At 40.6% G+C, this 11,991-nt stretch overlaps 1 protein-coding gene across 2 annotated transcripts in view; it reads right to left on the bottom strand.

The window, feature by feature from the left end:
* sigirr (single immunoglobulin and toll-interleukin 1 receptor (TIR) domain) overlaps positions 1 to 11,689 on the bottom strand; it is a 24,566-nt gene extending 12,877 nt beyond the window's left edge. Inside the window, exon 1 of one of the 2 annotated variants that reach the window (XM_036961124.2) lies at positions 11,219 to 11,689. In XM_036961124.2, the coding sequence (XP_036817019.2) occupies positions 11,219 to 11,288 (70 nt within the window). In that variant the 5' untranslated portion in view covers positions 11,289 to 11,689. The remainder of the gene's footprint in view (positions 1 to 11,218) is intronic. The other variant, XM_090217457.1, reaches the window with a different exon arrangement.
* Between the last annotated feature and the right edge of the window lie 302 nt (positions 11,690 to 11,991).

Below are 11,991 nucleotides of genomic sequence, written 5' to 3'. Positions count from 1 at the left end.
TTACGGAGTTGGTTAGGAACGACAATAGTTTACGGAGTTGGCTAGGAACGACAATAGTTTATGGAGTTGGCTAGGAACGACAATAGTTTATGGAGTTGGCTAGGAACGACAATAGTTTACGGAGTTGGTTAGGAACGACAATAGCTTCTGAGTTGGCTAGGAACGACAATAGTTTACGGAGTTGGTTAGGAACGACAATAGTTTACGGAGTTGGCTAGGAACGACAATAGTTTACGGAGTTGGTTAGGAACGACAATAGTTTATGGAGTTGGCTAGGAACGACAATAGTTTATGGAGTTGGCTAGGAACGACAATAGTTTATGGAGTTGGCTAGGAACGACAATAGTTTACGGAGTTGGTTAGGAACGACAATAGTTTATGGAGTTGGCTAGGAACGACAATAGTTTACGGAGTTGGTTAGGAACGACAATAGTTTATGGAGTTGGCTAGGAACGACAATAGTTTACGGAGTTGGTTAGGAACGACAATAGTTTATGGAGTTGGCTAGGAACGACAATAGTTTAAGGAGTTGGCTAGGAACGACAATAGTTTACGGAGTTGGTTAGGAACGACAATAGTTTATGGAGTTGGCAAGGAACGACAATAGTTTATGGAGTTGGCTAGGAACGACAATAGTTTATGGAGTTGGCAAGGAACGACAATAGTTTATGGAGTTGGCTAGGAACGACAATAGTTTACGGAGTTGGTTAGGAACGACAATAGTTTATGGAGTTGGCAAGGAACGACAATAGTTTATGGAGTTGGCTAGGAACGACAATAGTTTATGGAGTTGGCTAGGAACGACAATAGTTTACGGAGATGGTTAGGAACGACAATAGTTTATGGAGTTGGCTAGGAACGACAATAGTTTATGGAGTTGGCTAGGAACGACAATAGTTTACGGAGTTGGTTAGGAACGACAATAGCTTCTGAGTTGGCTAGGAACGACAATAGTTTACGGAGTTGGCTAGGAACGACAATAGTTTACGGAGTTGGTTAGGAACGACAATAGCTTCTGAGTTGGCTAGGAACGACAATAGTTTACGGAGTTGGTTAGGAACGACAATAGTTTACGGAGTTGGCTAGGAACGACAATAGTTTACGGAGTTGGCTAGGAACGACAATAGTTTATGGAGTTGGCTAGGAACGACAATAGTTTATGGAGTTGGCTAGGAACGACAATAGTTTATGGAGTTGGCTAGGAACGACAATAGTTCATGGAGTTGGTTAGGAACGACAATAGTTTACGGAGTTGGCCACCTCGAGGATATTCTATCACAATACGATCACATTTGGTATAATCAAACTATTGTTATTAATAGGTTATTACCATGTTATTACCACCATGTTAGATTTATTGGGTTATTACCATGTTATTACCATAATGTTATGTTAGGAACGACAATAGTTTACGGAGTTGGTTAGGAACGACAATAGTTTATGGAGTTGGCTAGGAATGACAATAGTTTACGGAGTTGGCTAGGAACGACAATAGTTTACGGAGTTGGTTAGGAACGACAATAGTTTACGGAGTTGGCTAGGAACGACAATAGTTTACGGAGTTGGCTAGGAACGACAATAGTTTATGGAGTTGGCTAGGAACGACAATAGTTTATGGAGTTGGCTAGGAACGACAATAGTTTACGGAGTTGGCTAGGAACGACAATAGTTTACGGAGTTGGCTAGGAACGACAATAGTTTACGGAGTTGGTTAGGAACGACAATAGTTTACGGAGTTGGCTAGGAATGACAATAGTTTACGGAGTTGGTTAGGAACGACAATAGTTTATGGAGTTGGCTAGGAACGACAATAGTTTATGGAGTTGGCTAGGAACGACAATAGCTTCTGAGTTGGCTAGGAACGACAATAGTTTACGGAGTTGGCTAGGAACGACAATAGTTTACAGAGTTGGTTAGGAACGACAATAGTTTATGGAGTTGGCTAGGAACGACAATAGTTTATGGAGTTGGCTAGGAACGACAATAGCTTCTGAGTTGGCTAGGAACGACAATAGTTTACGGAGTTGGTTAGGAACGACAATAGTTTATGGAGTTGGTTAGGAACGACAATAGTTTACGGAGTTGGTTAGGAACGACAATAGCTTCTGAGTTGGCTAGGAACGACAATAGTTTACGGAGTTGGTTAGGAACGACAATAGTTTACGGAGTTGGCTAGGAACGACAATAGTTTACGGAGTTGGTTAGGAACGACAATAGTTTATGGAGTTGGCAAGGAACGACAATAGTTTATGGAGTTGGCTAGGAACGACAATAGTTTATGGAGTTGGCTAGGAACGACAATAGTTTACGGAGATGGTTAGGAACGACAATAGTTTATGGAGTTGGCTAGGAACGACAATAGTTTATGGAGTTGGCTAGGAACGACAATAGTTTACGGAGTTGGTTAGGAACGACAATAGCTTCTGAGTTGGCTAGGAACGACAATAGTTTACGGAGTTGGCTAGGAACGACAATAGTTTACGGAGTTGGTTAGGAACGACAATAGCTTCTGAGTTGGCTAGGAACGACAATAGTTTACGGAGTTGGTTAGGAACGACAATAGTTTACGGAGTTGGCTAGGAACGACAATAGTTTACGGAGTTGGCTAGGAACGACAATAGTTTATGGAGTTGGCTAGGAACGACAATAGTTTATGGAGTTGGCTAGGAACGACAATAGTTTATGGAGTTGGCTAGGAACGACAATAGTTCATGGAGTTGGTTAGGAACGACAATAGTTTACGGAGTTGGCCACCTCGAGGATATTCTATCACAATACGATCACATTTGGTATAATCAAACTATTGTTATTAATAGGTTATTACCATGTTATTACCACCATGTTAGATTTATTGGGTTATTACCATGTTATTACCATAATGTTATGTTAGGAACGACAATAGTTTACGGAGTTGGTTAGGAACGACAATAGTTTATGGAGTTGGCTAGGAATGACAATAGTTTACGGAGTTGGCTAGGAACGACAATAGTTTACGGAGTTGGTTAGGAACGACAATAGTTTACGGAGTTGGCTAGGAACGACAATAGTTTACGGAGTTGGCTAGGAACGACAATAGTTTATGGAGTTGGCTAGGAACGACAATAGTTTATGGAGTTGGCTAGGAACGACAATAGTTTACGGAGTTGGCTAGGAACGACAATAGTTTACGGAGTTGGCTAGGAACGACAATAGTTTACGGAGTTGGTTAGGAACGACAATAGTTTACGGAGTTGGCTAGGAATGACAATAGTTTACGGAGTTGGTTAGGAACGACAATAGTTTATGGAGTTGGCTAGGAACGACAATAGTTTATGGAGTTGGCTAGGAACGACAATAGCTTCTGAGTTGGCTAGGAACGACAATAGTTTACGGAGTTGGCTAGGAACGACAATAGTTTACAGAGTTGGTTAGGAACGACAATAGTTTATGGAGTTGGCTAGGAACGACAATAGTTTATGGAGTTGGCTAGGAACGACAATAGCTTCTGAGTTGGCTAGGAACGACAATAGTTTACGGAGTTGGTTAGGAACGACAATAGTTTATGGAGTTGGTTAGGAACGACAATAGTTTACGGAGTTGGTTAGGAACGACAATAGCTTCTGAGTTGGCTAGGAACGACAATAGTTTACGGAGTTGGTTAGGAACGACAATAGTTTACGGAGTTGGCTAGGAACGACAATAGTTTACGGAGTTGGTTAGGAACGACAATAGTTTATGGAGTTGGCAAGGAACGACAATAGTTTATGGAGTTGGCTAGGAACGACAATAGTTTATGGAGTTGGCTAGGAACGACAATAGTTTACGGAGATGGTTAGGAACGACAATAGTTTATGGAGTTGGCTAGGAACGACAATAGTTTATGGAGTTGGCTAGGAACGACAATAGTTTACGGAGTTGGTTAGGAACGACAATAGCTTCTGAGTTGGCTAGGAACGACAATAGTTTACGGAGTTGGCTAGGAACGACAATAGTTTACGGAGTTGGTTAGGAACGACAATAGCTTCTGAGTTGGCTAGGAACGACAATAGTTTACGGAGTTGGTTAGGAACGACAATAGTTTACGGAGTTGGCTAGGAACGACAATAGTTTACGGAGTTGGCTAGGAACGACAATAGTTTATGGAGTTGGCTAGGAACGACAATAGTTTATGGAGTTGGCTAGGAACGACAATAGTTTATGGAGTTGGCTAGGAACGACAATAGTTTATGGAGTTGGTTAGGAACGACAATAGTTTACGGAGTTGGCCACCTCGAGGATATTCTATCACAATATGATCACATTTGGTATAATCAAACTATTGTTATTAATAGGTTATTACCATGTTATTACCACCATGTTAGATTTATTGGGTTATTACCATGTTATTACCATAATGTTATGTTAGGAACGACAATAGTTTACGGAGTTGGTTAGGAACGACAATAGTTTATGGAGTTGGCTAGGAATGACAATAGTTTACGGAGTTGGCTAGGAACGACAATAGTTTACGGAGTTGGTTAGGAACGACAATAGTTTACGGAGTTGGCTAGGAACGACAATAGTTTACGGAGTTGGCTAGGAACGACAATAGTTTATGGAGTTGGCTAGGAACGACAATAGTTTACGGAGTTGGCTAGGAACGACAATAGTTTACGGAGTTGGCTAGGAACGACAATAGTTTACGGAGTTGGCTAGGAACGACAATAGTTTACGGAGTTGGTTAGGAACGACAATAGTTTACGGAGTTGGCTAGGAATGACAATAGTTTACGGAGTTGGTTAGGAACGACAATAGTTTATGGAGTTGGCTAGGAACGACAATAGTTTATGGAGTTGGCTAGGAACGACAATAGCTTCTGAGTTGGCTAGGAACGACAATAGTTTACGGAGTTGGCTAGGAACGACAATAGTTTACAGAGTTGGTTAGGAACGACAATAGTTTATGGAGTTGGCTAGGAACGACAATAGTTTATGGAGTTGGCTAGGAACGACAATAGCTTCTGAGTTGGCTAGGAACGACAATAGTTTACGGAGTTGGTTAGGAACGACAATAGTTTATGGAGTTGGTTAGGAACGACAATAGTTTACGGAGTTGGTTAGGAACGACAATAGCTTCTGAGTTGGCTAGGAACGACAATAGTTTACGGAGTTGGTTAGGAACGACAATAGTTTACGGAGTTGGCTAGGAACGACAATAGTTTACGGAGTTGGTTAGGAACGACATTAGTTTACGGAGTTGGCTAGGAACGACAATAGTTTACGGAACGACAATAGTTCCTAGTTGGCTAGGAACGACAATAGTTTATGGAGTTGGCTAGGAACGACAATAGTTTAAGGAGTTGGCTAGGAACGACAATAGTTTACGGAGTTGGTTAGGAACGACAATAGTTTATGGAGTTGGCAAGGAACGACAATAGTTTATGGAGTTGGCTAGGAACGACAATAGTTTATGGAGTTGGCAAGGAACGACAATAGTTTATGGAGTTGGCTAGGAACGACAATAGTTTACGGAGTTGGTTAGGAACGACAATAGTTTATGGAGTTGGCAAGGAACGACAATAGTTTATGGAGTTGGCTAGGAACGACAATAGTTTATGGAGTTGGCTAGGAACGACAATAGTTTACGGAGATGGTTAGGAACGACAATAGTTTATGGAGTTGGCTAGGAACGACAATAGTTTACGGAGTTGGTTAGGAACGACAATAGCTTCTGAGTTGGCTAGGAACGACAATAGTTTACGGAGTTGGCTAGGAACGACAATAGTTTACGGAGTTGGTTAGGAACGACAATAGCTTCTGAGTTGGCTAGGAACGACAATAGTTTACGGAGTTGGTTAGGAACGACAATAGTTTACGGAGTTGGCTAGGAACGACAATAGTTTACGGAGTTGGCTAGGAACGACAATAGTTTACGGAGTTGGTTAGGAACGACAATAGTTTATGGAGTTGGCTAGGAACGACAATAGTTTATGGAGTTGGCTAGGAACGACAATAGTTTATGGAGTTGGCTAGGAACGACAATAGTTTATGGAGTTGGCTAGGAACGACAATAGTTTATGGAGTTGGCTAGGAACGACAATAGTTTACGGAGTTGGTTAGGAACGACAATAGTTTATGGAGTTGGCTAGGAACGACAATAGTTTACGGAGTTGGTTAGGAACGACAATAGTTTATGGAGTTGGCTAGGAACGACAATAGTTTACGGAGTTGGTTAGGAACGACAATAGTTTATGGAGTTGGCTAGGAACGACAATAGTTTATGGAGTTGGCTAGGAACGACAATAGTTTATGGAGTTGGCTAGGAACGACAATAGTTTATGGAGTTGGTTAGGAACGACAATAGTTTACGGAGTTGGCCACCTCGAGGATATTCTATCACAATACGATCACATTTGGTATAATCAAACTATTGTTATTAATAGGTTATTACCATGTTATTACCACCATGTTAGATTTATTGGGTTATTACCATGTTATTACCATAATGTTCGATTTATTTGGTTATTACCATGTTATTACCATAATGTTAGATTTATTTGGTTATTACCATGTTATTACCATAATGTTATATTTATTTGGTTATTACCATGTTATTACCATAATGTTATATTTATTTGGTTATTACCATGTTATTACCATAATGTTATATTTATTATGTTATTACCATGTTATATTTATTTGGTTATTACCATGTTATTACCATGTTATATTTATTTAGTTATTACCATGTTATTACCATTTTATATTTATTTGGTTATTACCATGTTATATTTATTTGGTTATTACCATTTGTTTAACCCTTTTTTGATTACTACATGATTCCATATGTGTTATGTCATAGTTTTGATGTCTTCACTATTATTCTATAATGTCGAAAATAGTAAAAAAAAAATTAAGAAAAACCCTTGAATGATTAGGTGTTCTAAAACTAGGTAGGTAGGTAGGTTGGTAGGTAGGTAGGTAGTAGGTAGGTAGGTAAGCACAGAGCAAAGTTATGAGCAAATGTTTTGCATATAATGCTCCAAATGGTACCCTATTGTCCAGGCTATGAGTCCTGGTCAAAGTAGTGCACTATATATAGGGAATAGGGTTCTATAGGACTCTGGTCTAAAGTAGTGCACTATATAGGGAATAGGGTTCTATAGGGCTCTGGTCTAAAGCAGTGCACTATATAGGGAGTAGGGTTCTATAGGGCTCTGGTCTAAAGTAGTGCACTATATAGGGAGTAGGGTTCTATAGGGCTCTGGTCTAAAATAGTGTATTATATATGGAATTGGGTTCTATAGGGCCCTGGTCAAAAATAGTGCACTATATATAGGGAATAGGGTGGTATTTAGGGCTCAGGCAGAGGACTAGCGTCTATAAACAGTACTTTATGACTCAGCAGAGCAGGTGGGCAGTATTGTTGCTGGTTACACAGTGACTGGAACAGGCCAACTTAATGGAATGTGAAGGTGAACTGGTTTGCTTTTTCACCCAGTTTGTTTTTACTTGCAGCTCAGCTCCCTCATGGGGCAAACGGGTACTTTGAGGAATAGCAAATCGCTGAGGAGCAAATGCATCAGATGTAACATTGGGGAAAGTAGGATAATGAGCTGTTCTGTCAGAGCAGAAGCATATGCCTTTGGAAAACAGGACATACAGCCAGTTCTTTAAGGGGGAGACAGAACATAAAGAACTGGCTGTATGTCCTGTTTCCCCTTAAAGAACTGGCTGTATGTCCTGTTTCCCCCTTAAAGAACTGGCTGTAAGGGGGAAACAGGACATACAGCCAGTTCTTTACGGGGAAACAGGACATACAGCCAGTTATTCAAGGTAGACAATGGGCCATATGGTTTTAAAGAGCAGGTGTTCTATAAGGGAGAGAGGGGGCCATATGGGTTTAAAGAGCAGGTGTTCTATAAGGGAGAGAAGGGGCCATGTGGGTTTAAAGAGCAGGTGTTCTAGAAGGGAGAGAAGGGGCCATGTGGGTTTAAAGAGCAGGTGTTCTAGAATGGAGAGAAGGGGCCATATGGGTTTAAAGAGCAGGACATACAGTCAGTTATTTAGTTCTATAAATTCCTTGTTTTTCAGGCTCCTCTGATTTCTTTTGACAACTTCAAATCAACCAGAAATGAATACAGGACAACCACAGTGTAGTTCTATAGCAGCCCTAAAACACCACTGTTAGCAGACAACCATAGAGTATTGATTTGGTTTAGATGTTGAGTAGTTCTATAGCAGCCCTAAAACACCACTGTTAGCAGTGGGGGGAAAAACTGGTCATGAATTTATCTGCAAGCATACACTGCCATAAAGAGCAACACCAGATCCCTTTAGTATAAGCAACCTTTAACCATTTAACCCCCACAGCATAAAGAACAACAGGAGTACATAGATTTCCTCCCCTCACTGTCTGTCAGTTAGAACCTCTACAATGACCAGTTTGTCAACATATTCAGGTATGGTAAAGAGCAGGCTAGCTAAGAGGCCCTGGGGAATTCCTTAGGATTGGATGCATCTGTTGTACACACAACAGTGTTTCATTTGAACCGCACTGTTTCGTTTCCCGGAACACATTTCCCAGGAACAGGTGCTGTGCCGAAAATCTCCCCCAAATGAAACGCTGCCTAACGTGATCAGATATCCCAACAAGCAAGTATGTCGCAGCAATGAAGAATTGAGTGCGTCCGCGTTCACGCGAACTGTTTGCGATGTATTTTTAAAAAAAATAATCAAATCAATCAGATTTCATTTAAGTTTCCTCCTATGTAGTTGTGCTTCCACCTAAAAAACGTAATGTGAAAACGTGCCTGATATTGTAAGAATTGATTCGTGTTGGGCCGCCCCGGGTTTATGGCTTGCGCAGCCGGTACCAACGCGTTGCCACTGGCCATTACCGGGGTAAAAGAGAAACGCGCGCATGTATTGCTCAGAACTAGAATGATATTCACTTTCTATGACCTCTCTTCCTCTCTCTGATCTGAGAAGACATGAGCCTGCAACTCTCATCTCCCCAGCGTTGCACTTAATCATTTATTTCCTTATGGAATCATAGCCGCGGGATGGGCGCTGGAGGTACCGCAGCACCCCTTATCAAATCCAATACGTTTGCCAAAATTATATTATTACTGTCTGTTGATAAAGCAATGAAATAATTCAGAATAGTACAGCAAGAGTAGTAGGCCTATGATTTAGCCACAGAGGATCAATAGCTCTCTCTTTTGTTATAGTCTAGCTGTGTATTGTGTTTAGTCCAATCACAAGGCATTGCCTACCGTCGGGAACGCACGACAAGTCTGTCTCGGTAAACAAACCGCACGCAGTCAAAACAGGCCTTTAGCAAAATCTCTAATGACATCACGGGAAAAACATAGGTTGGAAAGCAGATGGATTCTGCAGAAAAAAAAGAAGACAATCTGTCTGTAGGCTACCAAATATGTTATCAACTTCCAAATATACCTATAGAGCGAACAGTATTGTTTTTACAAAGTAGAACAAGAGAGAGATAGGATTTTGGCACGAGTGCATCAACCATCGCTGCTAAGTCAGTGAAACTGGAAATCTTTATTGTACAATAAGTGTCTCCACACACCTAGGCGTTTCATATATTCAATACAAGGTCGTTTTCATTGATCTCAGATTCTCAGGACGTCAGTGTCAGAGTAGCCTGTAAATGACAGATAATTTATAAAGGTATTAAAATCTCCAGTCATCTAATATGATGTGGAATTACATGAAATGCGTGTGCAGCTTCTGTAAGCGCATCTACACTACTGCTCTGTGCCAAGGGAGGTTAATTATTTATCTATTTTTACATTTATTTCACCTTTATTTAACCAGGTAGGCTAGTTGAGAACACCTTTATTTAACCAGGTAGGCTAGTTGAGAACACCTTTATTTAACCAGGTAGGCCAGTTGAGAACAAGTTCTCATTTACAACTGCGACCTGGCCAGGATAAAGCAAAGCAGTGCGACAAAAACAACAACAGAGTTACACATGGAATAAACAAGCGTAGAGTCAATAACACAATAGAAAAAAAATAAAGTATATATACAGTGTGTGCAAATGGCGTGAGGAGGTAAGGCAATAAATAGGCCATAGTAGCGAAGTAATGACAATTTAGCAAATTAACACTGGAGTGATAGATGAGCAGATGGCGATGTGTAAGTAGAAATACTGGTGTGATAGATGAGCAAGATGATAATGTGTAAGTAGAAATACTGGTGTGATAGATGAGCAAGATGATAATGTGTAAGTAGAAATACTGGTGTGATAGATGAGCAGATGGCGATGTGTGAGTAGAAATACTGGTGTGATAGATGAGCAAGATGATAATGTGTAAGTAGAGATACTGGTGTGATAGATGAGCAGATGGCGATGTGCAAGTAGAAATACTGGTGTGATAGATGAGCAGATGGCGATGTGCAAGTAGAAATACTGGTGTGATAGATGAGCAGATGGCGATGTGCAAGTAGAAATACTGGTGTGATAGATGAGCAATAAAGTAAATGCATGCAATGATTTATTATAAAGATGGTGTTGTTTTCCTGCGTTCCGGTCCCTCAGAGCCTCGCAGGTCACCACCCTTTTCCGGAACCTTCCAATTGACAAAGCAACCACTGCACATACACACAAAAACACACTCTGTTTTAACATTCTGTATATGATTTATTATTAACATGGTGGTAGCACTGCGCTGTATATCCGGGTACGAAGTCCAGATTGGAGCAATTGTCGTCGTTAGTGTCCGACTGGACTAGAGAACTCATGACTGAATGACACTTGAAAGGTTGCAGTGTTGAGAGGCGACAGATGTGTACTTGTCATTGATTGGTTGTCTCTTCTCCAACTGATTGGCAACTGTCTCTTGTCTTCTAATTCTATTTATTTTAATGAGTAATGTATCTTTAAACAGAGATAGGCTGTTCGTTCGACATTATGACGCAAGGAGTCGTCACTTTCGTTCGTTTCCTATTGGTGATAAACAACCTGTGCAAAGAATTTCAAACTAAATATAATGTTTATACCGTATATACTAATGGAATTTGCAAGAAACTCAAATCATATTCTTCAGCAAAAAAAGAACCCTCTCGCGCTTTACGCACGATAGCATGCGGTAAAGTTGATAAATTAGAGCTTCCCCTCCCCAAAAAAGTCAAATTTTCTGATCAATAAAATAACATACAATTGAATCGGTTTTCCGTTTAATCGATTAAACAATATTGTCAATAGATTAAATGACAGAATATAATCTTACCTCCAGCACACACCGATATCCTGTTCCATAAAGTACATGTCAGAATGAAAGCCAACTGGTTCGAAGTCATTTTGTAAGGTAAAATCGTTCTCTTTCCTTCTTATTCCGAGTTTTCAATCGCAAGGCACGCGCTATGGTCCTAGGATTATATCGTATCACCCAGCCCCAGTGGATATAACATTAGGAATTGTAGTTAAATAAAAATAATAACTCCCAAGGCATGACTCGGTTCAACTGCTTGACTGACTTCTGTGTACGGGTGGTCACGTGACGTCTCACCTGTTCAAGTCAACTTTCAGAAGTAGGCTATCTGCTTAGTCTACTGGTCGCAAAAGTCCTCCCAACATGCTTAAACGGAACAGGGTTTTTAAAATAAAAGAGTCATACAAGCGAGTTTAAAAATCCAACTGTAGGCTTCACACACTGTAATGCACGACTCTGCCCCCCCCCATCCACACAGGTACCTACAGTAAAACGTTATGTAGTTAGGTTGTAATGTGGGTCATTGGTAGTAAAACAAATGTAAAAGTATGATGCTTTTTTAAAACTAAAATAAATGTCTTGTTAATAGTAATTAAATTAATTTGTTGGGCGCTTAACTTGCCCTATTTCACCTGTACAAGCGTGTTTTATACACGTGTGAATTGCAAATGTGCCTTTTCCATATCCCAACTCTCCCTGAGACGCCCTCAGAGAGTGGGGTCACGGCCAGGGTCAGTCATTATCCCAACTCCCCCTGAGACACCCTCAGAGAGTGGGGTCACGGCCAGGGT

The sequence above is a fragment of the Oncorhynchus mykiss genome, chromosome 2, assembly GCF_057628025.1.
Source record: "Oncorhynchus mykiss isolate SJ-2025 chromosome 2, ASM5762802v1, whole genome shotgun sequence".
In the NCBI taxonomy this organism is placed as follows: domain Eukaryota; kingdom Metazoa; phylum Chordata; class Actinopteri; order Salmoniformes; family Salmonidae; genus Oncorhynchus; species Oncorhynchus mykiss.
Note: the sequence above shows the minus strand (reverse complement) of the source record. Positions and strands in the feature narration are given on the sequence as shown.